At 45.1% G+C, this 27,246-nt stretch overlaps 1 protein-coding gene across 1 annotated transcript in view; it reads right to left on the bottom strand.

Moving 5' to 3' along the window:
• galnt17 (polypeptide N-acetylgalactosaminyltransferase 17) overlaps positions 1 to 27,246 on the bottom strand; it is a 380,918-nt gene that overhangs the window by 50,386 nt on the left and 303,286 nt on the right. The window contains exon 7 of the mRNA XM_078225003.1: positions 4,799 to 4,984. Coding sequence (XP_078081129.1) covers positions 4,799 to 4,984 — 186 coding nt within the window. The remainder of the gene's footprint in view (positions 1 to 4,798; positions 4,985 to 27,246) is intronic.

The following is a 27,246-nucleotide window of genomic DNA, read 5'->3' as shown; positions in this document are numbered from 1 at the left end:
CCTGTCCCAGGATGTGGGGGTTAGGGGGATAAGCAGGATTAATACATGGCGCTACAGGAATAGGGCCTGAGTAGGATCCTCTGCCCAAAAGTCAGTGTAGCCACAATGGGCTGAAGGGCCTCCTTCTGCACTGCAGAGTTTCTATAATTCTATGACCTCACATTTTTATGGGTTAAACTGCATCTTGTTAGTCCAGCCTGGTTATGTTTTTCTGTAAGTCTCCCTCGTTCTTGCTAGAAGTTTGCTACTTTTAATCTATGCTGCTGGCTCCACCACCACCACCGCGACCCCCCCCCCCCCCCCACCCTCTCTGCCTGGGACCCACTTATCGGGTGATGCCATCAGGACTTTGGAAACGAGTGAGATGCCTCTGGAAGCCTGTCAGGCATTTACAGCTTGGTCAAAGTATTCAGGTGAGCCCCAAGGCTCGGCTAAGATGCTTTGAAAGCATCTATTCATCGAGGCTGGTGTTCAATTAAATTGAGTTGACAAGAAAATGAGCTGACGAAAGTTAGGTCCTCACTTCAACTCACTGAGCAGAGCTGCAGTGCCAACAGCTGTGCCAGCAGGTGTGACTTGCACATTAGACTTCTTGGCACAGCTTTTGACATGACTTCAACGAGGATATGAATTTCTACAGACTCGGGCCTTGTACTGAGATGACAAGGATTGATTTATGTGGCGTACTCAAAACTCCAGATGTTAGACAGGCAGGAGATACATTAATCCACTGTCAGACCACTATTACTACTGGGTATCAGTGCAGCCACTATGTTTTCAAAGGTTGTACTTAAAAGATTTTTGTGAAACATTTGTAGCACTTCATGCATAAATTTAGTACAAAAATTGAAAGCTCTTTTTTGTTGGATAATCATGTTGCCTGACATTTGGCTGGTTTTTAATCATCGAGGTCTGATGCGGGCACACGTTGCAAATCACGTACTCAGGTGGTGTGTCAATCTTCCAAGGTCTCCGGGACGCATTAGAATTCTGAAAGGGAGGGTGGGAACATAGAAATACAGAAGCTAGAAGCAGGAATAGGCCATTCGACCCTTCGAGCCTGCTCTGCCATTCATTTTGATCATGGCTGATAATCGAATTCAATATCCTTATCCCCCCTTCCCCCATATATCCCCCGATCACTGGCCTCCCTCCCTCTGTCACCAATCCAGAGTTGCAGCAGGACCCCCGCCCCCACCGATCGCCCCCAGAGGCCCCCCTCCACCCCCCCCCCCCCCCCCCCGCCATGAGGCCCCGTCACCCTCTGGCCTCGCCCTCTTGGCACTGCTCAATGCCCGGTGGGCAATTCCAAGGTGCCCCCTGGGCATTGCCACTTTGGCCCTTGGGCAGTGCCAGGGAGCCAGGCACGCATGGCTAGTCTTGAAAATTTCAACTGGTCCAGCATCTGTGCTTTTTGGAGGAAGAGAGTTCCAAATTTCCATTACCTGTTGTGTCAAAAAGTGCTTCCTGATTTCGCCACTAGTCTATCGCTAATTTAAGATTAACGCTTCCTCTTCTTCCGAATACCCTAACTTGAGGGTTAACTTACATATCCACCCCCTTGAATCCTGTATCACTTTAAAGGTGTTGATTAAATCAGTCCTCAGACATCTAAACTTATGTGACTACATGCCATGTTAATGTAATCTGTCCTCATGACCATTTGAACTCCAGTACCATTGGATGGGATTTTCCGGCCCTCCCCATCATCAGGATCTTCTAGTCCTGCTGAAGACGAGCCCCCATGGCAGATTCCCCGGTGGGATGGCTGGCGAGCTACGCAAATGGCCATTCACTTTGCCTGATTGGAAGATCCTGCCACTGGCCAATGGCAAGCCACTTTCACCGCCAGAAAACCCAGCATTGTGGATAGTTAGCATTCTAACACCTCCAAGAAAAATATATCGTTTATGACTGAAATAGGAGAGGGAAAAGGAAGGAACAATGGGATTAATGAAGGTACGAGAGGTAGCAGAAATGGTGGTGGATGATCGATTGAATACAGAGGCTAATGGAGTGGTCGGTGAGGACAAAGGGAACACCATCATGGTTCTGGGAGGGAGGAGAGGGAATGAGAGTAGAAGTGCATAAAATTTTACAGGCACAGTCAAGGGCCCTGTCACCATAGCCGAGGAAAGGGTAAACCCCACTTGTGAATGAAAAGTCATTGACCTGAAATAGTAATTCCCCCCTCCTCCCCGCCACCCCTCCCCGCTACCCTGCCCCCACCCCCCCAGAGAGAGAGAGAGAGAGAGAGATCTGGATCTGCAGGTACAATACTGGCAAGGGTGGGGAGGAGGGCACGTTCTAAGAGGTAGTTGCTGTGCTCAATCTAACTGGATGTGAGCGATATTTCGCTGGGCCTTATTTATGTGATATTTGCTGTGGCGAATTTAAGAGATATTTGCTGTAGTGATTTGAAAAGACATTTGCTGTATTGATTATGGGTGATATTTACTGTGGCCAGTTTAAGTGATGTTTGCTGTAGTCAGTTTTCTTTTGTTGAAACATGCTGGAATATGATCTGGGTGTGGCGGGGAGGGGGGTTTGGTGCCAGTCTTGGTGCCGACAGACACATAGTTTCTCTCTTCACAGAAGTTGCCAAACCTTTGCGTACTTTCGGCATATCCTTTGTGAGGTTCAGTGCCTGGAACTGAATATTGTAGCCCAGATAGGGTCTGACCACAGTTCTTTGGAACTGGAACATCGCTTCTGCCTCTTCCTATTCCAATCCCTTCAAGATTGAGGTCAATGTTCCATTAGTCCTTTTGACTACGTTTTGGATCTATGCACTAGCCGTTGGTGATTTCTGTACACGGAACTGTAATTCCCTCCACAGGTCTTGGCCTTTCACAATTAAAAACTGTTCACATTTGTCTTTCTCAGGTCCTCAGATTCTCAGAACCTCACCATCCTGACACTGATCTTCATCTGTCGTGCGTATGTTCCATGGCAACTCCCTGCTCCCAGTTACACAACTTATTATATGCCTTCTAATTTACATACAATTCTCTATTCCTTCATCCAGATCATTAATATTTATTGTGAAAAACTGAGGCCCCAGTACAGATCCCTGGAGAACATCACTTCTCACATCACCTACTCTTCTTAGTGGGATCTTGTTGTGCCCACTCAATGGGGCAAATGGAGGTTCAGCTTAACATACGTCACACAACTGCCTCATTTAATATTTCAGTTTATGAATATATTTGCAGGAAATTATTCATGACAGCATGTCAAAATTTAATTAAAAACTGCCTGAAACTTTATAATGGGCAGATCTTTGAAAAATTCCTAATGCGAATGACCTCCTGTTGGCAGTGAAACTCACCCGTCACACTGTTCTTCACAGAAAGGAATCATTCAGTATCGAAATTTCGATCGTTTGCAATGACTTTTCCCTTGTGATTTGTGGACTGAATCATTCAATATGCTGCAGCATTTCAAAACACACTTAAAGTCAACCAAAGGTCTGACTGACCTTACTGCAACTCAGACTTGGGGCCCGATTTTACCATTGTGTCGTGCCCGTTTTCAGGCGCAAAAACGTGGTAAAGTCGGGCGTGAGGCCATTAACGCGATCCGTGGCCGCGCAGATGCCCACTTTACCGAGGTCCGGGAATGGCCACGATCCGATTCACGCCCGAAACGGGCGCAAAGGCGATTTAAATGTATTTGCATGCATTTCAATTGAATTAATGAACTGCCCGCCCAACTTTATCAGCATTTCCCTCTTTACCATCGCGTTCGCGCGTCTAGATTCGGCGTGAAACAGACATGCTCGGCAAAAGTCTGTTTCGGGCGCTCCAGCTTCTGAAGAGGTAAGTTCAGAGCTTCCAACGGCTCTCTGACTCAGATCGGTGGTGGCGTGGAGGGGGAGGCGGGCCAGATCATTCTCTGGTTAGGTGGGTGGAGGAGGAGGCGGGTCAGATGTATCTCTGGTGGATTGGGGGGAGGGAGGACAGATCGCTCACTGGTGGGGGGCGGGAGGGCAGAGGGAGGCCAGATTGTCATCTGGTGGGGGAGGGGGGAGGGGAAGTGGGCCCGATCATTCTCTGGTGTGGGGGGAGGAATGGGAGGTGGGCCCGATCATTCTCTGGTGGGGGCGGGGGGGGGGGGGGGGGGGGGGGAGGGGGTGGAGGGAGGAGGAGGTGGGTCAGGTGTATATCTGGTGGGGGCGGGTGGGAAGGAGGAGGGAGGCCAGATCCTTGTCTGGTGGGGAGGGGGAGTGCCCGATCATTCTCTGGGGGGAGGGAGGCCAGATGGATCTCTGGTGTGGGGGGGGAAGGCAGGCCAGATGGATCACGGAGGGGGTGGGGGAGGGGGGGGGCGGTAGGGGAAGGGGAGACCGCTGCCACTCTGCGGGCGATCGGTGGGAGGGAAAAGGGGCAGAGGGTCGCAATTGGTCTGGGTAATGGGGGGGGAGTGGGTGGATAAAGCGGACAGTTATGTTGTGGGGGTGGGGTGATGTCTGTGGGGGCCATCACTCTCGGGCCGCTTTATCCGCTTTTTGCGGCCCGGGAGCGATGTGACAGCGGCGCGGTTTTCAATTTTTTTCCTCATTGCGCATGCGCAGTTCAGAGCTCTGATTGTTTCAGGTGTGTGAAGCCCCGCCCCACAGCGTAATTCAGACTCACGATGTTTTTTTTCAGGCTGAGTGCGTAATGGGGGCGCCTGAAAGCAGATTTCCAAGTCAGCTCTGAATTGTGCCCAGATTCAGCACTTAGAATGAAAATGGTAAAATCAGGCCCTTAATGTTGTAACCATTCCTGCATCCAATTTTAAAGAATCTACTTACATCCATGGGGATATTCCACGCAATATAAACATGGGATTTGTAATCATCCATCCACACTTCTGCCACCCGGAGTGAATTTCTCTTGGTGTAGAACCCAATATCATTGTTGTACGGTTTTTTCATGCGCTCTATGTGAGCCACCCTGGAGCACGGGAGCACTTCCATACTTCCACCACACAGCCAGACCTAAAATAACAGATAAGGCAACAGGAGGTGAGTCAGAAATGTGCAATAATTTCTTGCAGTTATGACAACAAATTTCTGCAAATTGCCAAATGTAAATTGGATCATTTCAAGCGTTGTAGATAAGCTCAGGAGACATCAGAATCACCCTGATTACTAGTGTCCAGACAATGAGGAACATTTTGATGCATCCAGCCATCCCCCGAAGACGAGCGGTTAAAACGAGGTGACACTATTTCCCAATTCCTTTGTGTTGACCTGCGATTTTACCACCGCCAGTTTCGGCAGTCAGTGAGGCATCTGCTGAACTCAGCGAGGAGCTTCCTGTATAAACGCAAATCAGGGTCCGAGGGAGCTTGTACAGAGGTGATGTTTTTATTGGGGCCTGAGTCAGGAAGTTATTGCTGCTTTCCCACCAGGTCCAAACAGGTTCACAACTAGACTGAAGAATGCAAGCAGTGAGTGGAAAGATTTCCTTTCTGGGGGCCAGTTGAAACAGGAAGTTTCTTGCAGGCCCTGCGAGGAAATTTGTGGTCTCTCCTGCCCCAGTTTTCTCCTGTCCTGCCCCACACTTGGAAGCTAGTTGGTTGCAAGGACTGCCTGGTCTTTGTCTACTTGCGTGGAAAGGGCAGAATATTCCATGACATTTAAGTGAGACATAAGAGTTAAAATGATTGACGTGACTGGATATTATTTGAGTGGCAGTGTTGTGTTTTATGCCTCTGAGATATGATGGGAGGACACACTGCTTCTATGTGTGTGCAGGAGTTTTATTTGCAGGTTTAACTAATCACATGCAGGCAATAGATACAAGACACACATAATCCAGACACTGAACAACTGAACACTACAAACAGGAGACTGAGAACTGGGATAAATGGGAAGATACACTAATTGAGCAGTGTCCTTCTAAGGATTTGTGTTGGGGCCTCAGTTATTCACTGCATTCGGGGGTAGCATGGTGGCACAGTGGTTAGCACTGCTGCCTCATAGCATCAGGGATCTGGGTTCGATTCCTGGTTTGGGTCACTGTCTATGTGGAGTTTGCATGTTCTCCCCGTGTCTACGTGGGTTTCCTCTGGGTGCTCTGGTTTCCTCCCATAGTCTGAAAAATGTGCTGGTTAGGTGGATTGGCAATGCTAAATTCTCCCTGTGTACCCAAACAGGTGTCGGGGTGTGGCGAATAGGGGATTTTCACAGTAACTTCACTGCAATGTTAATGTAAGCCTACTTGTGACTAATAAATAAACTTTCTTTTTCATTAAGACCTCAGATGATAGAGTGGCCCAATGGCTAGCACTGCTGCCTCACAGTACCAGGGACCCCAGTTCAAATTCTGGCATCGGGTGGCTGTCTGTGTGGAGTTTTCATGTTCTCCCCGTGCCTGGGTTTCCACCAGATGCTGCAGTTTCCTCCCACAGATGTGCAGGTTAGGTTGATTGGCCAAGCTAAATTGCACCTTAGTGTCCAAAGATATTTAGGTTAGTGCATTAGCCATGGTAAATGCACGGGGTTGCGTAGATGAGGTGGAGGAGAGGATCTTGGTGGGATCTAAGGGCTGCACCGTAGGGATTCTACGGTTCTATAATAGAATCAAAAGCCACATATCCAAATTTACTAATGATACAAAGATAGGAAGACTGTATTGAGGAAGTAAGAAACTGCAAAGAGATATTAATAGATTGATACTTAAGTAAAAATAATGGCTCTTTTTTAAAAAATCACAAGTCGTTCCTTTGTTGATCTGTATGGTCATTTACTATCATAGTAAATACTGGGTTTACGACTTCTTTACCACTCTGCTTTCCAACTGGAAAATAACTCTGCCACAATATATCCATAACTTCATTGCTGCTGGATCAACATTCCGGTGTCCCCTACCTAACTGCATCATTGTCTAAAGGACTGTAGCAGTTCAAAGACTGTCGCAGCTTTTCAGAACAACTCGGAATGGGCAATACACAAAATCTTGGAAAGTTACCTACATCCACCCCTCAAAACAGTCTATAAAAAACCTCAATGGTGTGAATGATTTTTCATGTAATCTAGGAACAAGACTGGTGCTTTCTCTGCAATTTGCCAAATAAAATGTTCCAACACTGGTTAAAGGCACGCTTTGACATTGCTGATGGTGACCAGATTTCTTGATAACTTCTAATCTTCTGGCAAATTTTCCAGCAACTGCACCACTTGCTCGCCCTGACATTAGTCAGGTGTAATTACTGAACAAAGGAAGCAGATGATTGCAACTGTAGAGATGAGTATCTCAGAAGGAAAATTAGTCATCCAGTGTAAGATGGAACAGAACAGAGAAAACTTTACTGCCTTTGGTGACCTACACAGCAGTTGTTAAACAGTTGTTAAACAGCACAAACCAATCCATGGTTCTCCGCATTATGGTTCTTGGAAAGAATCTATTGCAGGCAGAGGATGTTGATTTGAGAAAGAGTAGAGGGAGCTTTCTACTGCACCCACTATGCCTGTTGCTGGGGTATTGAATACTGTTACTGAATGCTCAAAGTGGAAACACATTCTAATAGACAAATGTCACCCAAATAAACACAAAAAGGACAATAAATAATAATACTGATGCATCACTCTTGCAAAATTAACATGAAGTTATTGCAACTTGAAATACATTAAAGTATTTATATAGAACCATTCATATGATAAGGGCTCCTTTCACAAAGAAGTGTAGTTACTGCTGTTTTTCAGGCAAATTATTGCCAACTTGTGTGCAGCAAGAACTCTCAGCAATGAGATGAACATCCAGTTAATTTGTTAATCGTTGAGAGATGATTGTTGGCCAGGAGACTGGGAGAACTTCCACTTCTTCAATAAATTGCTAAGGGATCATCTATGGTCACCTGAATTTTAAGATAGAGCTCCAATGTAGTGTCACAGTGCATGAAATTCCACCTCCAAAAATGCAGCGCTCCACTGAACTGTCATCCTATAATGTGCTCTCAAATCTGCAGTGAAGCTGGAACCCACAATCTATTGACCCTTTGACAAGAAATAAACTTCAGCAATCATCTAAGACTGTGATCAGGCATTTCCTAAGTCAGCTCCAATATATTTTACACCTAAGGAATGAGAGGGGGCATTCTCAGCACCTGAAGTGATGAAACAAAAGATGACTTTAAGGGGAAACCACTTTGATAGTAACAAATTTATAGCATTTGAAACTTATCTTCAAAATAACTGGACTGGATAAACACAACCTGTGGGACACAAAGGGATTAGTTCAATTTGCTACAGATCAGTGTAAATTATTGAATTGGATTATAGATTTACTCATCATAGCAGTCCAAACTTATTGTGTTTAATGAAATCAGAATACAGACATCAGTACTGCCACAGCTTTGTGACGCCAATCATGCAAAACAATCATTTTTTGTCCCCTCGGAGTCACACAGTTGACATATCCATGACTGTGGCGAGATTAAAATGAACTTCTCATCCTGTTCTCATTGCTTCTTTCTTTGGTAGCAGGACATCTTCCTTGGATTTCTTCATTAGGCCCTGACACTTTAATAAAATGATTGGCAAATAAGGAGTGGGATTCTCCCAAACAAAATTCTAATGTCAAATTCACTTGAAAACTAGAGTAAATCCTGCTGGTTTTTTCAGCGGGGGTTTCAAGAGGAATCTCCCACATTCTGTGCACTAGTGTGAATATTATTGAAAAATCAGGGGGCAGGGCCTATTCCTGCCGGAGAGGCTGGCAGCATTGCGCTGAGCGGGCCACTGCACATGCGCTGGTCTGTCAGCGCTGAGATCGGCACATGCGCAGCAGCCCTACTCTGCCGGCCTCCTGATCGCCGGCCAGCACAGCGATCCCACATCACTGGCCCAGCGACCCTCCCCACCCCCTAAACACTGGCCCGATCTCCCACCTGCCCCCAACCCCCACCCCCATCAGCAGGCCAATCAACCCCCCCCCCCCGCATCCCGATGGCCAACCCCAAGCCGAGCGCAGAGTGGCAGCGGGACCCCCCAGCCCACCGATCTCATCCCCAGAGGCGACGCCTCCTATAGACCCTGACCCAATTTGGCCCCGCCCCCTGCCACTGCCCGATGCCTGGTGGACAGTGCCAAGGTGCCCCATTGGGCAGTGCTAGGGGGCCGGGCTGGTACTGCCAAGCTGGCAATGCCCAGGGAGCACCCTCCATACTCCCAACCTCCAGCGGGGTCGGGCCACCAGCTGGAGGCCACCAGCCACAAGTGGGGGGGGGGGGGGGGGGGGGAGTGGGGAGACTCTAGCAGATCTGGAGACTTCAGTCTTGGGTCCACTAATTACATTTAAATGATCGTTTAAACAATTTATGGATCTCTGCGCCGATTATTGGCACAGAGCTGATGGCGCCGGAAATCCGTGGCTGGAGACTCGGAGAGGCCATGGCGCCCAGCGAGGAGCCTGCTACACGGCTTCCACTTGAGTCTCCCGGCTGTGAAAATCGCACCCAAGGCATTTACTCCAGCGACAGACAATTAACATTTAATGCTAAGAATTCAACATCACACAGTGGTTGGGGCAAACTGTTGGTTGTCTGATGCTGTATGTGCCTGTATGCCATTGTAATGTAAAGGTGTTTGGCACAGCAGACATTAACGTGGGAGTGGACAATAGCACCATCCACAGTATTATGCACAGATTCATATGGTAATAGACTGAGAGAACAGCCTAGAGAGGACTCTCTGGAAGCAGCCAACCTTCATGGAAGTAGCACCATGCATGACAGCAGGAACCATAATCTGTAAATAGTTCAAGGCTAACAATAAAGGCTTCATGTTTAAACAAACTAACCTTAAGATCTCACTATTTTATAATATCAAAAGAACGCATATTACAACATGGTTAGCAGCGGTGGAATCTTCAAAAAGATATCACATCAGTGGTGATATGAAAGGTGGCATTTTAAATGATGAACCCAGGACAGTATCTCAAGATATGAAAGGATAAAAGTAGCTGAAGCCAGACTAGAAAGATGTGCACTGACATAGAAAAATCAAAGACAAAGTTGAAGAAGCTTTGTGATGGACATAGAAGCTGTGGAATCCAGCAGAGTGGGAGCAAGTCCATTGCATGACCGCAATGTTCCAACTTCCAGGAGGAAGCCGAAAGCTACAAGAAACAGACTGAAGAGCTGAAGCAGCAGTTTTCGGAGGAAAATTCGAAGGCATTTAAAGGAAATGCCGGAACACTTTCCAAGCTGTGAGTGGATAATGGAGTCACCAGGAACATAATTACAGAACTGAAAGAATTTAAGGTTTCCCCAGAGACAGAGACAGAGACAAACAGTGAAACCAAAAAGGAGGGGAAGGACAAAGCTCTGTTGCAGACAGGAAAATGTAAATCCACCAGTGAAGCACAAGGCACTAGAAGAAGAGAAAGCTGAGCCGAATGGAAAAATGATTTGAGGATAAAACAGAAAACAATTGGTTGGCTGAGATTGGGAAGCAAGTGGAAATGAAGATTCCATCTGCAACATGTCAACGTCCAGCAAAGACGTGGCAGACACCACGGAAAAATAAAATGTGAGTGCACTCAAAGAATGAACAGAGTGTACATTCCCTTCTGAAGGTACAGGATGAAGCACAGTGTCCAAAAAAAAAATCCGATGAGTTGTAAATAAAGAAAAATGCAACTTGAAGGAGTGCAAAAAAGTGAATCAAATGGAGATAGCCCAGTACCAGAAACACAGAGTACTGCTACCATTCCTCCAAACACGACAAACCAAGATACGGAGGAGCAGTCAAGTCTCAAGACTATCTGAATTTATGAAGTCAGAGACTTGAGATAGGGGAGCAGAGGTAACAAGTAAAGATTGTATTACAAATAGTTATACTTTGTCGGCTGGAAAGTTTTCTTTAGAGAAGAAAGCAGGGTGTTGCATGGTGTTGTATCTGCCTTTATGCCGTTGCAATGTAAAGGTACTCAGTAGAGCAAGGGCTACTAAAGGTACACAGTAGAGCAAGAGCAAACTGGTCCTTGATTCCAGTTCTCCAAGGACTGGAGAATTAAATTGCCCAAGGTATGATGTATAGAGTTACATGGTAATAGACTGAGGGAATAGTCTAGAGAGAACACACTGATAGCAGCCATCTTCAATAGAAGCAGAACCATGCATTACAGCAGTAATTTGGATCTATAAATAGTTGAAATGCTAACGGTAAACAGTTCATCTTTAAACATATAAACCTCTGGATCTCATCTTGAGACATTTAAAGAACGCATATTACAACACAATTCAGGCTCTCATATTTCTTTTAAAATGAAGGCTGTCACATTTAAAATTAAATCCAAACTTCATTTACCACAAAAAAACAATTGGAGTCAAGCCAATTTGCCACTATTGATTTCAATTATTGCTTTTCGCAGCTAATGACTAATTTGCTATACTCGGGTCAGCTTAAATTACACAAAAACTAAATATCAAAATGTTTTCCACTTGAATCATTCCAATCAGATAATGAGTTCTGTGGAGAACTTACTCCACCCCCTCACAGCAAACACTTTAGTAACAAGAGCCTTCATTAAGAACCAGTGAAGTGGTTCAAAGAGATGTGCCCAAGAGTAGGAGTCTCAAAGTCGAGTTTTAAGCAGTGTCCTTAAAAGACAAGGCTTGCTTTTTCCAGTCTATCACTTTGTTTAATGATCTGCAGAGCCTGTGCAAATGTGAGAATGAGAATTCGAATGGGCAGCTTCTTATTTGGGAAGTCAATGATATTGTTTTCGAACAGAACTTATCACTCATTTAATGTAGCAATGTAATTGCTATAATTGACATTGTGGTCAGAGTCTCTGCTAGAAAGTACTTCAGTGTGATACACTGAAAAAATATACAGAGGTATTTTGGCTCTTTTTGATGCAAAACCAGGATGGGTTGGGGGGTGGCATAATTTTTGTCCTGTTGCCATCCTGATTTTTAGTATCAACAATTTTGGGTGGTAGTGGTAGGATCATTTAAAAAAATATCTAGTGCTGTAATTGTGTTTGAGGCCATTAAATTATTGTATTAATCATAATGTTATGGACAGGAGGGGTGGGTTAATTTAAACAGCTCTGATTCCTCCTCTCATTACCCATCCGTAAACAGAAAGGTGTTTTTGATTTTTCATTTCCCCCTTTGTAAGTGGTGGTGTATTTTTCCCAATCCATCAGTTAGGAGTGATTCGGTCCTTTATGAATAACCCAGTAACAAACCTGAGGTAACCCAGCAATAAACCTGGGTGACACAGTTGCACAGTGGTTAGCACTGCTGCCTCACAGTGCCAAGGACCCGGGTTCAATTCCTGGCTTGGGTCACTGTCTGTGTGGAGTTTGCACATTCTCCTCGTGTCTGCGTGGGTTTCCTCCGGGTGCTCCGGTTTCTTCCCACAGTCCAAAGATGTGCGGGTTAGGTTGATTGGCCAGGTTAAAAAAATTGCCCCTTAGAGTCCTGGGATGCGTAGGTCAGAGGGATTAGCGGGTAAAATATGTGGGGGTAGGGCCTGGGTGGGATTGTGGTCGCTGCAGACACGATGGGCCGAATGGCCTCCTTCTGCACTGTAGGGTTTCTATGATTTCTATGACAATCCAAAGATGTGCGGTTTAGGTGGATTGGCCATGCTAAATTGCCCTTTAATGTCAGGGGGACTACCGAGGGAATAGGGCCCGAGTGGGCTTGTGGTTCGTGCAGACTTGATGGGCCAAATGGCCTTCTTCTGCACTGTAGGATTCTATAAGATAGAATAAAAATATTGATTTGTTTTACACATGCACAAAACACAGAAAGAGATTTCGCAAAGTCCATCCCTTTTGCACGTACAATTAGAGAGGGATAAGGGAAAGAAAGTGGTAGAAGGCAAGTGATAAAAATAAGAGTTAAGGGCCCATAACTTGGATACCCCAAAGATGCTCTGGGAAATCCTTCTCGAAGGTTCCCAGGTAAGGATTTACCAGCAATTATCCAGAAGTGCTAACTTCCCCTGGACAACTATGCTGGGAACCATTCGACAAAGTGATTTAAATCACTACCATAGGATAGTTGTGCCAGTTTTACACCAATTGTTACTGTGAAAGAGTTAAGAATTTCAAATTTCTGAGAACTATCCAGTGTAAAGTTCCATCAATAGGATATTCACGACTACCACACATCACATTGTTTTCCAGGATTCATTGGAGCCCTAGTTGGACAATTGAAATGTTCAGCTAGATTAGATTAGATTCCTGCTTCTCCTGGCTCATAAGTGTTGTGTCCTGTTAACCTCTGTGATAACTACTTCCATGCACCCAAAGGCACTGACCATCCAAGATGGGATCAGTAACACAATAGCGTAGCTTCTTTATTCAATGATAGTTCAGCCATGTACAGACAGGCCTGCATTGCTCAGGTCTCTTCTTCAGATTGCCAGTGTACAGAAGTCACATGGTATGTTACATTGCATCCCTTGCACTACTGTACATTGGAAACAACCATCTATTTAAGGTGCAGCATGATAACAAACACTGCTGCTTCTACTCTCCTTGCCTCCCTATAGCTGTTGGGTTTCCTGGCACCTGGAAAACCTGGCCAGCTATTGTTAAAATGGTTCATATTTGAGCTGCCAGACCACCCTTTATTCAGCCTCCAAGTGAGCCCAGATATGGATAGGTTAGATGTAGTTTCAGGTCAAGTTTGAAATATTTTAAATTTTATCCTCTGACCTGACTCCAATCCACCCATGTTCTGGGGTTTAAATACATCCCTCTCTCGATGGTGATAGATTTCCAGTAACTTCCCCACAATTGATATTGAATGATTTGTTGCCTCCTTCCCCCTTTCCTCAAACGAAGGAGTAACATTTACAATTTTCCATTCTGACGAGACATTTCATGAATCTCAAGAGCGTTGGAAAATATAACTGATGGACCTGCAATTTCCTTACCTTTCTTTTAGTCCTGTGGAATGGAAACTATCTGTTGCTGCCTAACACAGCATTATTTTCTCATGGTATTTTCACCCTTTCTTCCAGTGCGAAAATGAATACAAACTACGCATTTCTGCCATTTCCTTAGTGTCAATTATATTGTCTTGCATCTGTCTTTAATGGGGTCTTAGCATGGATAAAAGAACTCTTTACCATGTCCATAGTATCATTTCTGCTCAGGACCCGAATATTTCTGGTCAAATAGCAGTTGGTTTATTTTATTTATTTTAGATTCACATCCAAAATTCAGCAGCTTTATCTCACCATCCAGGATGAAGCAGCCCATTTGATTGACATCCCAACCATCACCTCCTCCACCAACCCACAGTGTCAGCAATGTGTACCATCTGTAAATGCACTGCAGCAACTCACCCAAGGCCCCTTTGATAGTCTCTTCCAAGAGTTTAAAGGAGTGAATAATACAATAACTGGAAAACTGTCTGCTTTGTACATTATGATTTTGTCTGCAAAATGACTGAAAACGAAGAAGACAATGAAATTATATCTATTGCATTTGTACGCAATTATAGAACATAGAACATAGAACAGTACAGCACAGAACAGGCCCTTCGGCCCACGATGTTGTGCCGAGCTTTATCTGAAACCAAGATCAAGCTATCCCACTCCCTATCATCCTGGTGTGCTCCATGTGCCTATCCAATAACCGCTTAAATGTTTCTAAAGTGTCTGACTCCACTATCACTGCAGGCAGTCCATTCCACACCCCAACCACTCTCTGCGTAAAGAACCTACCTCTGATATCCGTCCTGTATCTCCCACCACGAACCCTATAGTTATGCCCCCTTGTAATAGCTCCATCCACCCGAGGAAATAGTCTTTGAACGTTCACTCTATCTATCCCCTTCATCATTTTATACACCTCTATTAAGTCTCCCCTCAGCCTCCTCCGCTCCAGAGAGAACAGCCCTAGCTCCCTCAACCTTTCCTCATATGACCTACCCTCCAAACCAGGCAGCATCCTGGTAAATCTCCTCTGCACTCCTTCCAGCGCTTCCACATCCTTCCTATAGTGAGGTGACCAGAACTGCACACAATATTCCAAATGTGGTCTCACCAAGGTCCTGTACAGTTGCAGCATAACCCCACGGCTCTTAAACTCCAACCCCCTGTTAATAAAAGCTAACACACTATAGGCCTTCTTCACAGCTCTATCCACTTGACTGGCAACCTTTAGAGATCTGTGGATATGGCCCCCAAGATCTCTCTGTTCCTCCACAGTCTTCAGAACCCTACCTTTGACCCTGTAATCCACATTTAAATTTGTCCTACCAAAATGAATCACCTCACATTTATCAGGGTTAAACTCCATTTGCCATTTTTCAGCCCAGCTTTGCATCCTATCTATGTCTCTTTGCAGCCTACAACAGCCCTCCACCTCATCCACTACTCCACCAATCTTGGTGTCATCAGCAAATTTACTGATCTACCCTTCAGCCCCCTCCTCTAAGTCATTAATAAAAATCACAAAGAGCAGAGGACCAAGCACTGATCCCTGCGGCACTCCGCTAGCAACCTGCCTCCAATCCGAAAATTTTTCATCGACCACCACCCTCTGTCTTCGGTCAGACAGCCAGTTACCTATCCAATCGGCCAACTTTCCCTCTATCCCACACCTCCTCACTTTCATCATAAGCCGACCATGGGGGACCTTATCAAACGCCTTACTAAAATCCATGTATATGACATCAACTGCCCTACCTTCATCAACACACTTAGTTACCTCCTCAAAAAATTCTATCAAATTTGTGAGGCACGACTTGCCCTTCACGAATCCGTGCTGACTATCTCGGATTAATCCGCATCTTTCTAAATGGTCGTAAATCCCATCCCTAAGGACCCTTTCCATCAATTTACCAACCACCGAAGTAAGACTAACCGGTCTATAATTACCAGGGTCATTTCTATTCCCTTTCTTAAACAGAGGAACAACATTCGCCATTCTCCAGTCCTCTGGCACCATCCCCGTGGACAGCGAGGACCCAAAGATCAACGCCAAAGGCTCTGCAATCTCATCCCTTGCCTCCCAAAGAATCCTAGGATACATTTCATCAGGCCCAGGGGACTTATCGACCTTCAGTTTATTCAAAACTGCCAAGACATCCTCCCTCCGAACATCTATTTCCTCCAGCCTATTAGCCTGTAACACCTTCTCTTCCTCAAAAACATGGCCCCTCTCCTTGGTGAACACTGAAGAAAAGTATTCATTCATCACCTCGCCTATCTCTACTGACTCCATACACAAGTTCCCACTACTGTCCTTGACCGGCCCTAACCTCACCCTGGTCATTCTTTTATTCCTCACATAAGAGTAAAAAGCCTTGGGGTTTTCCTTGATCCGACCCGCCAAGGACTTCTCATGTCCCCTCCTAGCTCTCCTAAGCCCCTTTTTCAGCTCATTCCTTGCTAACTTGTAACCCTCAATCGAGCCATCTGAACCTTGTTTCCTCATCCCTACATAAGCTTCCCTCTTCCTTTTCACAAGACATTCCACCTCTTTTGTGAACCATGGTTCCCTCATTCGGCCATTTCCTCCCTGCCTGACAGGAACATACCTATCAAGGACATCCAGTATTTGTTCCTTGAAAAAATTCCACTTTTCATTAGTTCCTTTCTCTGACAGTTTCTGTTCCCAACTTATGCCCCCTAATTCTTGCCTAATCGCATCATAATTACCCCTCCCCCAATTGTAAACCTTGCCCTGCCGTACGGCCCTATCCCTCTCCATTGCAATAACAAAAGACACCGAATTGTGGTCACTATCTCCAAATTGCTCTCCCACAACCAAATCTAACACTTGGCCCGGTTCATTTCCCAGTACCAAATCCAATGTGGCCTCACCTCTAGTCGGCCCATCCACATATTGTGTCACATATTGTGTGAGAATTATATTGTCTGACAATAACAATATAATGAATTCATTCCCATGACATGCATTTCAATGCAATGAATTCCACACTTGAACAGTAATGTATCTAACATTCTGTGAAAAATATTGGGAACTTAAAGTTAAACTTTGTTAGAGGCTCTTATCACTTCTTGAAAAAATTGTTCATTCACAGGATGTGGGCATTGCTGGCGAGGCTATTGTTTATTGCCCAGCCCTAGTTGTCCTTGAGACGTGGTGGTGAGCTGCCTTCTTGGATTGCTGCAGTCCATGTGATGTAGATACACCCACAGTGCTTCAGGTTTCAGGTTTTTGACCCAGTGACAGTGAAGGAATGTCAATATGGTTCCAAGTCGGGACGGTGTGTGGCTCAGAGTGGAACTTGCAGCTGGTGATGTTCCAATGTATGTGCTGCTCCTGTGCTTCTCGGTGGTAGAGATCGCAGGCTTGGAAGAGACAATCAAAGGGGCCTTGGGTGAGTTGCTGCAGTGCATTTACAGATGGTACACATTGCTGACACTGTGGGTTGGTGGAGGAGGTGAATGTTTAAGGTGATGGTTGGGATGCCAATCAAATGGGCTGCTTCATCCTGGATGGTGTCGAGCTTCTTCAGTGTTGTTGGAGCTGCACTCATCCAGGCAAGTGGAGAGTATTCCATCATACTCCTGGCTTGTGCCTTGTGGATGGTGGAGGCTTTGGTGAGACAGGAGGTAAGTTACTCGCTGCTGAACTCCTAGCCTCTGATTTGCTCTTGTAACCACAGTATTTACATGGTGTGTCCAGTTCAGTTTCTGGTCGATGGCAACCCCCAAGCTGATGATAGTAGGGGCTCATTGACTGTCAAGGGGAGATCGCTCTTATTGGAGATGGTCATTGCCTGACACTTATGTGACTTGAAAGTTACTTGTCACTTGTCAGCCCAAGCCTGGATGCTGCTCAAATCTTGCTGCATGTGGAGACAGACTTGTTTCAATATATGAGGAGTCTCAAATGGTGCTGAACATTGTGCAATCATCAATGAACATTCCCACTTTTGAGATAATGATGGAAGGAAAGTCAATGAAGATGGTTGGGCTGAGGACACTACCCTGAGGAGCACCTACAATGATGTCCTGAGATGACTGACCTCTAAATACCACAGTTATCTTCCTTTGTGCTGGATATATCTCCAACCACTATAGAGGTACCCCCAGATTCCCATTGACTTCAATTTTTCTAGGGCTCCCTGATGCCATAATCGGTCAAATGCTGCCTTGATGTTAAGGGCACTCTCACCTCACCGGTTGAGTTCAACTGTTTTATCCATGTTTGGGCCAAGGCTATAATGAGGTCAGGAGACGAGTGGTCCTGGTGGAACTCAATCTGAGCATCAGTGATCAGGTTATTGCTGAGTAAGTGCCCCTTAACAGCACTGTCAACAACGCCTACCATCACTTTGCTGGGTAGATTAACGGGTTGGCAATTGGCCAAATTGGACTTGTCATGCGTTTTTGTGGACATATCATATCTGGACAGTTTTTCACATTGCGAGATTGATGCCACTGTTGTAGCTGTACTAGAATAGATTGGCAAAGGGCGCAGCTACGTCTGGAACTCAAGTCTGCAATATTATTGCCAGAATATTGTCAGGGCCCATAGCCTTTGCAGTATCCAATGCCTTCAGTCATTTCTTGATATTACATGGAGTAAACTGAATTGGCTGAAGATACTGGAGACTCAGGAGGAAACTGAGATGGATCTTCCACTATTCACTTCCAGCTGAAAATGTTTTCAAATATTTCAGCCTTGTCTGTTGCACAGGTCTCGGCTTTCCTATTGAAGATGAGGATATTTGTGGAGATGGCTCCAATATTGAGTTGCTTAATTGCCCACCCATCGTTCACAACTGGATGTGGCAGAACTATGGAACTTAGGTCTGCTCAGTTGATTGTAGGATTTCTTAGCTCTGTCAATTGCTTGCTTCTTCTGCTGTTCGGCATGCAAGTAGTCCTGTGTTGTAGCTTCAGCAGATCGACACCTCATTTTTAGGTATGCATGGTGCTGCTGCTGGCATACCCTCCTGCACTCTTTGTTGAAGCCCCCTCCCCCCCGCTCCCCATCCCCCCTATTTGATGGTAATGGTAGAGTGGGGATATGCAGGACCATGAGATTACAGATTGTGGCTGTATCTAATTCAGCTGCTGCTGCTGATGGCCCACAGACCCTCACAATGCACAGTTTTGATCAATGCTAGATCTATTTGAAATTTACTCCATTTAGAATGGCGGCAGTGCCACACAATATCCTCAGTGTGAAGATGGGACTATGTCTTCACAAGGACTGTGCGCTGGTTATTCCTACCAATCCTGTCATGGACAGATGCATTGGTGACAGGTAGAATAGTGAGCATGAACTCAAGTAAGTTTTTCCCTTTTGTTGGTTCTCTCACCACCTGCTAAAGACACAGGGTGGGATTTTTCGGCTGCGTTCGCCCCAAAATGGGAAAATCCCACCCAAGGTCAATGGACTTTTGCATGGTTCGCCCCCCCCCACTCGCTACAATTCCTGCGACAGCCGGGCGAGAAAAATCCCCCCCCTCCCATCCAGTCCAGCAGATATGTACTTTAGGATTCAGCCAGCTCCATCAATAATGGCACTACCGTGCCACTCTTGGTGATGGACATTGACGTCCCTCACGCAGCGTACATTCTGTGCCCTCGCCACTCTTGGTTCTTCTTGCTAGTGGTTGCTAATTCATTACTGTGGGAGTGGGCAGAGACGGTAGGTGGCAATTAGCATGGAGTCTGGAGTCATTGTTGAGGACTCCCAGAGGAACTCCCATACTACATACACCTGTTTCAGCACCTCTGCTGGGTCTGTCCTGCCATCGGGACAGGACATGTTCAGGAATGGTGATGCTGGTGTCTGGTAATTATCTGTATGGTATGATCCGGTGAGTATGACTAAGTCTGTTGCCTGGCTAGCCTGTGGGACAACTCTCCCAATTTCAGCACAAACCCCAGATGTTAATAAGGAGGACTTTGCAGAGTCAATGGCGCTGAGGTTGCTATTTCTGATGCCTAGGTCAGTGCTGGGTGGTCCATTCAGTTTTATTCATTTTTTAGACTTTGTTGTGCTTTGATAGACTTTGTGGCTTGCTGGGAAATTTCAAGCCATTTTTTATTTTGATCTGAGTTCCCTGTACCTAATTGATTGTATTCCTATATAATTTCCTGTTTCAACATTTTCTTGGATGTGTTGGGGTGGATTTCAGGAAGGGAACAATGTTCCCTGACTGGATAGGGAATGCAGAGACATAGCTAGATCGCAGAATTAATAGCAATACATATCTTGGTGCTGAAACCAAGACCCCTTGCAGAGCAAGATTTAACTTGGAGATATTAAACCAGACACTAAGGCCAGAATCTTATCACCGTTTACACCGACGGGATTTTCCCATTCCACTGCAGTGAACGGAGATTTGGCTGGACGCCAATTTCCCCGACCTCGCTGCAGCGGGAGCGTGGCGTGACTGGCAGCACGGCGGCACGGTAGCACAGTGGTTAGCACTGCTGCTTCATAGCTCCAGGGACCTGGGTTCGATTCCCGGCTTGGGTCACTGTCTGTGCGGAGTTTGCACATTCTCCTTGTGTCTGCGTGGGTTTCCTCCGGGTGCTCCGGTTTCCTCCCACAGTCCAAAGATGTGTGGGTTAGGTTAATTGGCCATGCTAAAAATTGCCCTTAGTGTCCTGAGATGCATAGGTTAGAGGGATTAGTGGGTAAATATGTAGGGATATGGGGGTAGGGCCTGGGTGGGATTGTGGTCGGTGCAGACTCGATGGGCCGAATGGCCTCTTTCTGTACTGTAGGATTTCTATGATTCTATGGCAGGTAAGATCCCGTCCTCGGGGTTAGACTCATTCAAAATACAAACAGGGATGCAACAAGAGAAGCAAAATAAACATCTGTCTCAAAACGCGGAGTGCTGGGATTTACAGGGCCGCAAAGTGTCTGGAAATTTACAATGGATGCACATTGATATTTAGTAGATCTCATCTCTGTATGTTAACAGCTAATCGGAAGCTATTAACATGTACCTTAAACCTATTGAAAACGGGATTCTGCTATTATCAATCATTGAATGTGTAATGGTAAATGACACCCGAGCATTGTACATGCTCTCCGGGAAGATATGCTTCAATGTAAAAGTCACACTGCACAAACTCGGTAATGGCCTTTCTCTGCAGGGATGGTTCTTTCTGAGAGTCCACGTCTCTCACTGTAACGATATTAAAGTCTGCTGTAATTCTGCTTTCAGTAGGGGTCCCATCTTAGTTTCTTTGTTTCTCTAGGCCACCCTCAATTCGGCAAATGCAGCCCTCTCTAAATTATAAACATTAATAGATTTTCCCCACAACAGATTTGTTTGCTTTCACGAGCTTGGAAGAATCGTTCCAGGAGTCAGAAATCTTTTATAGCTGAAATCCTCTCCTTTTGCAGTTGCACTTGCTTTTGTTGGCTTGTTGGGAATAACGCAACTTTGTTCCACAAGTATTGCAAATGTGAAATAAGTGACAGCAGGATGAATTTCTGATTGCAACCTTGGTGCCTGCCACCTGGGCACAAGCTCAGTTACGCCCCTATTACTTTTCTGGCAGCCTCTGTTCTCTCTTCAATTTTCCTGTTGCACAAATTGGCTTTCTCTCCATAGTTTCTGCTGCCTCTTTGTTTTCCTTCTGCTTTATCTGCTTCCCAGCTGTGATTCACTGCCAACTCTCTTTGTTTCTCTTCCATTCCCCTGCTGCAGTCCCCTTATGCCCAACTCGCATGATTGGGTGCAGCAAGACATTATTGAAGATGTCCACTGGGATGCTCCACCGTGTTCCAAGTAATACAATGGATTGGGAAGCCATTGCGGTAATTTGGAGGTAAAATGGAAAGTTCATGGGGGAGGCAGGCAGCAATTAAAATCTCTTATTGTTGCTATTGTGCTCTGTACGTCGGAGATGCGCAGAGATGGCACTCTCACCAGGATCTATGTGAGAACAGGAGGTTTATTGTAATGTTTTTAAAATGGCTGTTTTCTTATGCATACCGCTTGTTTCAGCTTCTCTGTGACTAACAGCACACAGCACCGTAAGTAGTCAACAGACACACACAATCAAACACTGAACAACTGAACACAGCAGTATCCATATAATACAATGGGTTCCAATAAAATAACAATTTCAGTTTATCTTTCTCAGATGGTTGGAACAATTTAAAAGATAGTGTACTGATGATTTAAGAGCTCAGAGATAACAGAACAGTACAGCTTGAGAGCTGTACGTACTGAGGAACATCTGGAGAGGAAAAATCAGATGGTGAATCACCCCAGGCTGGCCTTGCGCTCTATTAGCCTGAAAATGGTCTGTGGTGGTGTAGAAAACTTAAAGATAAAATGAAATAAAAGAACAAAAATATGTTTAAAAATCTGTAAGGAAAAAAATTCTCCACTGAAAAACACTTCCCCTCAAAACAAAAAAAATCAGTTCCTGGAACTACAAGGACCAATTTATTAATGTTTCGATATCTTGTTGTATTTGGAGTTGTTGCTGAAAACCCCACAGTGGGGACATGGGGCGGCATGGTGGCACAGTGGTTAGCACTGCTGCCTCACAGCACCAGGGACCCGTGTTCTATTCCTGGCTTGTCTGCGCGAAGTGTGCACGTTCTCCCCATGTCTGCGTGGGTTTCCTGCCACTGTCCAAAAGACGTGCTGGTTAGGTGCATTGGCCATGCTAAATTCTCTCTCAGTGCAGGAATGTGGCGACTGGGGGATTTTCAAGTAACTTCATGGCAGTGTTAATGTAAGACTACGTGTGACACTAATAAATAAACTTAAACATAAAAAACCTAACTATTTCACTCTATCCACATTATTCAACGATGCAGAGGTAGTCACCCAACATACTGTACGTGAGTGGTTGTCCAACATCGCAGTGAGAGCACAGCCATCCTGTGTGATTCCTCACAACACTAATTATTACCCGACTGTTGTTTAATGATCCAGTGCTGGCACAATGGCTGCGGTGATGGATGGACACAGACAGATCTGCATACTGCGGGAGAGAAACAACAGCTGGCTAGCATCAGCCACCAGAGCGATTCTTGTACATGTAAATAGAAGATGCTCTTGTAAAGCAACTGGAATTTTGGAGGATTAATGTTTTGGGCACAGTAAGTATTTTGCCATTAAAAATTAAGCTACGTCTTCTTGGTAATAAAACCGTCTTCAGCCTAACTGGGAATAGACATTCAGTTAAACAGTTCAACAACTGAACTTTGTTGACATGTTTTTGAGTATCTGAGAGAACAATGCAGTCTAAAATGTACTATTGGTGATAGCAGCAATGAACGCTTAGCATAATTGGCAACTCATGCCAACACTACCTTGATGCAACCAAGAACTTATAGTTAAAATAGAAAATACAGGAATATCATAACATGCTTAAGCAATCATCTGCTAATATCAACAATATCAATTTTAAGGCTTATGTTTGTAATATTTTTAAATAACTATTCTCTTGATACTACACTGTGACAGATTTGAGTTTATCACTCATCAATAAGGAGGTGGTAGCATAATGGTATTGTCATTGGACTGGTACTCCAGAGACCCTGGGTAATGCTCTGGGGACCCCCAAGTTCAAATCACATCAGGACAGATAGTGAAATTTGAATTTGATTAAAAATCTGGAATTAAAATGACCGAGAAGCCATTGTCGTAAAAACTCATCTGGTCTGGCTACTTGGCAGCAAGATAGCACATTGGTTAGCACTGCTGCCTCACAGTGCCAGGGACTGGGTTCAATTCCCGGCTTGGGTCACTGTCTGTGTGGAGTTTGTACATTCTCCTCGTGTCTGCGTGGGTTTCCTCTGGGTGGTCCGGTTTCCTCCCACATTCTGAAAGATGTCCAAAGATGTGCAGGTTACGTTGATTGGCCATGCTAAAATTGCCCCTTAGTGTCCTGAGATGCGTAGGTTAGAGGGATTAGCGGGTAAATGTGTAGGGATATGGGGGTAGGGCCTGGGTGGGATTGTGGTCGGTGCAGACTCGATGGGCCAGATGACCTCTTTCTGCACTGTAGGGTTTCTATATGCTGGTTAGGTGCATTGACCCGAACTGGCACTGGAGTGCAGCGACTCGGGGAATTTCACAGTAACTTCATTGCAGTGTTAATGTAAGCCTTACTTGTGACTAATAAATAAACTTTATGTGACTCTTAAATGCCCCCGAAATGCATGCCACTAAACTCAAGAGCAATTAGGGATTAGCAATAAATGCTCATCCAGCCAGTGCTGCCTAAATCCCAGAATTGAATCATAATAAAAAAATCTGTTCATCTATCTTACCATCTATTTTCAAATACCACTCATACTATAGGTGTAAAGCATCTCTAGGCCACTGCCTGGACATGTCCCTCTCCCCTGGGGGCTATACTCATCTTTACGACCCTGGGAGACCCCCAAGACAGGTTCATGTTTAGTTGAATATCCAGTGAGGGGTTTAGTCCTGGAGAGGATGCCAGTTTATCACATGCTAATGTATTAAAATGAGCTTTCTGCGGTCCTGCGATGTGTTGCACGCCACTCCACCAGTGAGGTGCCAGTAAGATCGGAACTCAGAAACTCGCTGGCACGAATCGTGCTCTCCGGATTTTGATCATGTGCCGCCATTCCTGCAGATTGCGGCCTCAAAATCCCCCCCCAGAGGATGCTGAGGACAGATTTAAATGAGGCATGTAAAATTATAATGGGGAGAGATAGAATAGGGAGGAAGAACGAATTACCATTAGCAGTCAGGTCAATAAACAGGGAGCACAGATTTGAAATGATTGGTGAAAGGATTAGAGAGGTATTGATGAGTCATTGTTTTTACCCAGAGGGTGGTTAGGTTTCGAAACTCAAAATCTGATCACATTTTAAAAATATTTGGTATATACTTCGTATACTTGGGGTATCATAACCTGCAAGGCAAATAAAGCTTTTATAGCTGACATGGATAGAGTCATAGAGTCATAGAGGTTTACAGTATGGAAACAGGCCCTTTGGCCCAACTTGTCCATGCTGCCTTTTTTTTTTAAAACCACTAAGCTAATCCCAATTGCCCGCATTTGGCCCATATCCCTCTATACCCATTGTACCCATGTAACTATCTAAATGCTTTTCAAAAGACAAAATTGTACCCGCCTCTACTACTACCTCTGGCAGTTTGTTCCAGACACTCACCACCCTCTATGTGAAAAAATTGCCCCTCTGGACACTTTTGTATCTCTCCCCTCTCACCTTAAACCTATGCCCACTAGTTTTAGACTCCCCTACCTTTGGGAAAAGCTATTGACTATCTAGCTGATCTGTGCCCCTCTATTTTATAGACCTCTATAAGATCACCCCTCCGCCTCCCACACTCCAGAGGAAAAATGTCCCAGTCTATCCAGCCTCTCCTTATAACTCAATCCATCAAGTCCCAGTAGCATCCTAGTAAATCTTTTCTGCACTCTTTCTAGTTTAATAATATCCTTTCTATAATAGTGACCAGAATTGCACACAGTATTCCAAGTGTGGCCTTGCCAATGTCTTGTACAACTTCAACAAGACATTCCAACTCCTGTATTCAATGTTCTGACCGATGAAATCAAGCATGCCGAATGCCTCCTTCACCACTCTGTCCACCTGTGACTCCACTTTCAAGGAGCTATGAACATGTACCCCTAGATCTCTTTGTTCTGTAACTCTCCCCAATGCCCAACCATTAACTGAGTAAGTCCTGCCCTAGTTCAATCTACCAAAATGCATCACCTCGCATTTGTATAAACTCCATCTGTCATTCGTCAGCCCACTGGCCCAATTGATCAAGATCCCCTTGCAATTGGAGATAGCTTTCTTCACTGTCCACTATGCCACCAATCTTAGTGTCATCTGCAAACTTACTAACCATGCCTCCTATATTCTCATCCAAATCATTAATATAAATGACAAATAACAGTGGACCCAGTACTGAACTCTGAGGCACACCGCTGGTCACAGGCCTCCAGTTTGAAAAACAACCCTCTACAACCACCCTCTGGCTTCTGTCAAGAAGCCAATTTTGTATCCATTTAGATACTTCACCTTGGATCACGTGAGATTTAACCTTATGCAACAATCTGCCATGCGGTACCTTGTCAAAGGCCTTGCTAAAGTCCATGTAGACAACATCAACTGCACTGCCCTCATCTACCTTCTTGGTTACCCCTTTAAAAAACTCAATCAAATTTGTGAGACATGATTTTCCACTCACAAAGCCATTCTGACTGTCCCTAATCAGTCCTTGCGTCTCTAAATGCCTGTAGATCCTGTCTCTAAAAATACCTTCCAACAATTTGCCCACCACAGATGTGAGGCTCACTGGCCTGTAGTTCCCAGGCTTTTCGCTGCAGCCCTTTTTAAACAAAGGCACAACATTTGCCACTCTCCAATCTTCAGGCACCTCACCCGTGACTATCGATGATTCAAATATCTCGGCTAGGGGACTCGCAATTTCCTCCCTAGCCTTCCACAAAGTCCTGGGATACACTTCATCAGGTCCCGGGGATTTATCTACCCTGATGCACTTTAAGACTTCCAGCACCTCCTTCCCTGTAATATGTACACTCCTCAAGACATCACTATTTATTTCCCCAAGTTCCCTCACATCCATGCTTTTCTCAACAGTAAATACTGGTGAGAAATGTTCATTTAGGATTTCACCCATCCCTTGTGGATCTGCACATAGATGACCTTGTTGATCCTTAAGAGGCCCTACTCTCTCCCTTGTTACTCTTTTGCCCTTTATGTATTTGTAGAAGCTCTTTGGATTCCTCTTTTGCCTTATCTGCCAAAACAATCTCGCGTCCCCTTTTTGCCCTCCTGATTTCTCTCTTAACTCCACTCCTACACCCCCTATACTCTTCAAGGGATTCCCTTGATCCCAGCTGCCTCTGCATGTCATGTGCCTCTTTCTTCTTCTTGACCACGGCCTCAATATCTCGAGTCATCCAAGGTTCCCTGCTTCTGCCAGCCTTGCCTTTCACTCAAAGAGAAATGTGTTTACCCTGAACCCTGGTTAACACACCTTTGAAGGCATGCCACTTATCAGACGTCCCTTTGCCTTCCCACAGACTCCCCCAATTAACTTTTGAAAGTTCCTGCCTGATACCATCAAAATTGGCCTTGCCCCAATTTAGAATTTTAACTTTTGGGTCAGACCTATCATTCTCCAATAGCTATCTTAAAACCAATAGAATTATGGTCACTGGTCCCAAAGTGATCCCTCACTAACATGTGACAGGCTGAATAGTTTCCTTCTGTGCCGTAAATCTTTCCATGTTTCTAAAGTCTCCAGGTTCAACTCACCTCTTTACTG

This window comes from Mustelus asterias, chromosome 12 (assembly GCF_964213995.1).
Source record: "Mustelus asterias chromosome 12, sMusAst1.hap1.1, whole genome shotgun sequence".
Classification (NCBI taxonomy): domain Eukaryota; kingdom Metazoa; phylum Chordata; class Chondrichthyes; order Carcharhiniformes; family Triakidae; genus Mustelus; species Mustelus asterias.
This window is presented reverse-complemented; position numbering and strand designations above follow the sequence as displayed.